The sequence below is a fragment of the Monoraphidium neglectum genome (assembly GCF_000611645.1).
Source record: "Monoraphidium neglectum strain SAG 48.87 unplaced genomic scaffold scaffold02259, whole genome shotgun sequence".
NCBI lineage: Eukaryota > Viridiplantae > Chlorophyta > Chlorophyceae > Sphaeropleales > Selenastraceae > Monoraphidium > Monoraphidium neglectum.
In genome coordinates this window covers 6,420-10,874 of record NW_014011369.1, presented here as the reverse complement: position 1 = coordinate 10,874, position 4,455 = coordinate 6,420, and the positions used below count along the sequence as shown (strand labels likewise).

General features: G+C 64.5%; 1 protein-coding gene across 1 annotated transcript; it reads left to right on the top strand.

Annotated features, from left to right (window-relative positions):
* Positions 1 to 823: 823 nt before the first annotated feature.
* On the top strand, positions 824 to 3,823 carry MNEG_10297 (hypothetical protein; the record flags this gene model as incomplete). Its single annotated transcript, XM_014041233.1, has 8 exons — positions 824 to 910; positions 1,069 to 1,210; positions 1,723 to 1,827; positions 2,198 to 2,239; positions 2,457 to 2,518; positions 2,769 to 2,837; positions 3,046 to 3,199; positions 3,477 to 3,823. 8 exons carry the CDS (start codon positions 824 to 826, stop codon positions 3,821 to 3,823), a joined length of 1,008 nt encoding a protein of 335 aa, XP_013896687.1.
* Between the last annotated feature and the right edge of the window lie 632 nt (positions 3,824 to 4,455).

Sequence of the window (4,455 nt, the reverse complement as noted above, 5' to 3'; positions counted from 1 at the left end):
ACCCCCCACCCTATGACGCTCAGATGGAAAAGGGTGCGGAGCTGTCGGGAAGCTTCTCATGCCGGCCTGTGGGGCGGCCGCCGGGGCGCAGCCTGGATGTGGGCGTCGACATTCTGTTCCAGGGGGCGGCCGCCAAGGTGGCGTACTCGATGAGGCGGCCCCAGCAGCGAGCTTGATGGTTGCAGATGATGGACCCAACTTCAAGGGTTGCAGGGCGGTTGCGAGCATTTCGCATAGTGTAAGGGCGGCTGCGCAATGACGCTGCGATTTGCGGCTGCGCGATGATGCTGCGTGCGGCTGGGCCTCGCAGGTGCAGGCGCTTTTGCGCGGCCTGGATTCTGCATCGCTTTCAGCAAAGATCAGGAGGCACAGGGGCTACCGGGATCTGCATTTGCAGGGGCGGTGGGGTAGCCGAGGTACTGCTGGATCTTGTGCCAGACTTGGCATTGCATAGCGGCAAGGGTGCAGATCGGCACGCATGGGCGCTGCATGGCACAGCAGACTTGCAGGAGGTTGCATGGGCTTCAGCATCAGCCCAGCCAGCATGGTGTTCCAAAGCTCTTTATGATTCAAAGGCCGTCTGCCGCACCAACAAGGTGGCGCGTGTTTGGGCGGCGCCCGCCCACCTTCATCCTCGGATTGCAGGTTGCCATGCAGCAGTTGGCCGAGGCGCAATGTCTGCCTTCCACAGGCGGGGCTGACAGCAGCTAATAATTGCTCATCAACGTCTACACATCAGCAACGTAAACATTTTTCGCATCCACAGCTGCATCGCCGATTTGAACGCTCACCCTAAGTCCGCCTCGCTGACCAAATTCGAACGATGAGGGCAGCCCTACTGCTCTGCGCTGGCCTGCTGGTCGCAGCATTAAGCACAGTGTCAGCTCAAGGGCCCCTTCGTGGCGAAGTGGTAGGTGGGGGCGGTGCCGGGCGCTGCGCCTGGCCATGTTCACAGCTCACAGACTGTGGGGCGTGCAGGTTGTCCTGACGCCGCGGCCGCCTCTCCAGCAACCAGATCAAGAAGAAGCAGCAAACCCACAACTCTCCCTCCCGTGCCCGCGCCTGCAGGCCTTTGCCGCCCCCGCCTCCCCGTCGCCGTCGCCGGACGCGGCCAGCGATGCGGGCTGCGCGACACCCTGCTTTGTTGTCGAGGATTACTACCCCTACAGGACCTGCAAGGCAGAGTGCAACCAGCAGATCTGCTCCAGAAGTGGGTCGCGTTGTGCACTCGCCTCCGGTCGCTAGGCAAATGGGCGACCTGCGCGCGCTCGTGAATCGGCGCGCGCGACAGATGCTGCTGCGAGCATCTGCTGTGGCGCGCAGGTGCCGGCAGGTGGCCCGTCAGTTGGCCAGCTGCCGGCGCAGCTCGCCCCCTCAAGATAGCGTTGGTTTGTCATTGCCATCTTTCCCCTCTCGCCGCAGACTATGGCGTCTGGCAATCCAAGGACCTGTGCTGCTCGCCAGGCACGCGGGGTTTTGAGCTCGCGCAACCTCGAGGTTGCGCGAGCTCCCCCCATCAGCACCCCTTGACTCCGTTGCGCGCCTTGCATACGCAGCCCCCCCTGCCCAAAAGATTCACAACTGCAGAGATAGGGCCGCCCGCAGCTTCAGAGTGTACTCAGCTTGCTTTGCCCCTCCTCATTTGGAGGGCGGGGGGCCCTCTAAATGATGAGGACCGTGCTCACATCACATTTCCCCAATCCGCACGCACGCGTCCCGCAGGCGTGGCGTTCCCTGAGGGGTGCAGCCAGCGGCCGTCAGAGTGCTGGGTGGTGGAGTCCTTCAACCTGAGGACCTGCATCAGGGACGACCGCAAGTGCCTGCAGGGTGGGCGGGGCGCCGAACCTGCATCTGCATCTGCATCTGCCTGAGCTGGAAATGTGGGGGTTGCTGTCGCCCCGATGGTTTGAGTGCACGCGCGTGGCGAGGTGGATTGTCGTTTTGGATGGATGAGAGCGGTGGGATGGTGGGCGACTGACTGCCAGTCATCCCTGCAGCGCAGGTACGCTGGGGCGGATGAGAGAAAGGAGATCCATGGGATCCCAGTACACAGGGGCGTCAAGGTTTGACCAACGGGCAGCCGAGGTGCTGCTGTCACCCCTCCAACATCATCACACAAGCAGACCAGCCGCTGTGTGTGTCACGTTACTGCATCTCACCCCCCCCCTTCCGGCCCCGATGACTCACCGACCCACAGGCTATGGCGTATACCCGAATGAGCAGACGTGCTGCGCCCCAGGTGGGGCCCACTGCGGGCGAAGCGCGCGGCGCCGTGCCGCGTACGCGATGATGCGCGCCAACTTGCCACACGCGTGCGTGCTGGGCGACGCCGTTTGCAACGGCGGGTTGGGCGAACGCCAGGGGCCTCGTGTGTCCAGCTGCACCTCTTCAAGATCTGCTCTACTTTTGCGTACCTGCCAACTCACAGCTTCTCACGTGCCCTCTCTCCGTCCCAGGCGCCGCGTTCCCCGAGGGCTGCGCGACCAACCTGACCCAGAGCCCCGAGCCCTGCTGGGTGGTGAGGCGCCCCCAGCGCTGTGCTGCTGACCAGACTGCATGCAGGACCAGATCGCGGCCCGCGGGGCGCTCACCCGCCTGCGCGACCGAACCACTGCCTTGCATCGAGGAGTGCTCCGGCGGGTCCACGCCGACATTCTTGCCGGCTCGTCCTCCCGTCCATCCCACTCTACTACATATATGCCACTGAGTTCCCTTGTATATACGTACATAACTGCGCTAACGCCCCGCCCGTTTCAAATTTGCGACAGGTGGACGCATACTACCCGGCCCGCACCTGCCGAGCCACCCGCACCGCCTGCGACACGCGCGGCCAGACGGTGCGCCGGCTGGGAGCCACACTGCTTTTGAAGACCCTGTGTCAGCCAGGGTCTGCCGCGTCTATTGATGCAACAGACGGCCTGTTCGTCACTCTAGGGGGACCCAAGAAGTACTGCCCCAAGCTGACGCAACCCCGCACCTCCGTCCATTGTCTTAGAGCAGCCCCCCTCCCCAGCTCCCCCCGCCAAACACACTCCACAAACACAGTGGCCGACAAGCGAGGCGTGCTGCGCTCCCCAGTCGGGCGCGTTTGGCGAGGGCTGCTCCACGTACGTCCCCAAGGCCCCCTGCTACGTGATTGACAGCTACAACCCGGTGCGCAAGTGCCGCCTGGAGAACGACATCGCGCGATGCAGCAGGGGTGAGGCGCGACCACGCCGTTTTTGATGTGAATTGCGCCTTGTGGGGTGCGCGGGACTCCGCAGTCCTTCCTTCGCCTTGGGCCACTTGGTGTCGCACACTGCTGCGCCAGTGCTGGCCGGCTGTCACAGTCTGGCAAACGCATGCCTCGCTCGGGGCCACGCCGCACCAACAACACGTGCCATTTGAAACGCGCACCACCTCGGCGTTGCATGCGAAGAGCTTTGGCCTGGATCCGCTCACTGGCACACTACGCGCCCTCCTCACCCTCTGCCCAGGCTGGGGTGTCTTCCAGAGCGCCGAGGTCTGCTGCGCCCCCGGGGCCGCCTTCACAGAGGGCTGCACCCAGCCACCCTCCGACGAGGCCGCTGCCTCCGCCGCGGCGCCCCCCGCGCCTGCCGCCGCCGCCCCTGCTGCGCCTGCGGCCGCCGCCCCTGCTGCGCCCGAGGCGGCGGCCCCGGCCGCCCCCCCTCCTGCGGAGCCAGCGGCAGCCGCTGCCCCAGCCGTGCCGACACCCGCTCTTGCCGCCCCTGCGGCGCCGCCGGTGGAGCCTGTTCGCGTGCCACCGGCTCAGCCCGCCGCGGCGCCCGACGCGCTGCCGCCTTCTGCCGGCCGCCGCCGTTGACAAGCGGCGCGACTTGAACAATGCCCCTGCCAGCTAGCAGGCCTGTGGCCTGATGCAGTTTGCTTCGAGGACCTGTATGATGCTGTTGCGTGTTCTGATGCATATGTAAGTTGGTAAATGATATGGCGATCCGCATGTGTTTGATGTGGCCAGCGAGGCGGCGGTCGGCGAGTTGAGGGCGCCAATCAGCCTGGCCTCATCAAAAGGAGGCACTAGTTGACTCGCTTGCGGTGACCTCCAGCTGGGACAAATCATGGGCATGCGCGATGATTAAACTGCTTGTCATTTTAACTCAGCTATATCATTCTTGGCTGCGGATTGATCCAGATCTCGGTGTGTAGCACTGTCGGCAACTCAACCAGGATTTCGCCACGGTCTGAATCCTCAGGAGTGCGGTACATCAGCAAAAATGCGGTGATACGGTCTACATCGCTGTGAGGTCGTGGTGCTGACCTCCAGCCACAGACGGAAGGGAAGCGTCATTTGTTCGAACGCCCACGTGCGCAGCCGCGTCTGCGCCGGCCCCGCATGGACCGCCGTCGCGCCGAGGGGCTCGCCTGCATCGCCGGCACCGCAGTGGCGTGGATCGCCTCCTCCTTCATATCCCAGGCGCTCGTGCGGCCCGGCGGGGG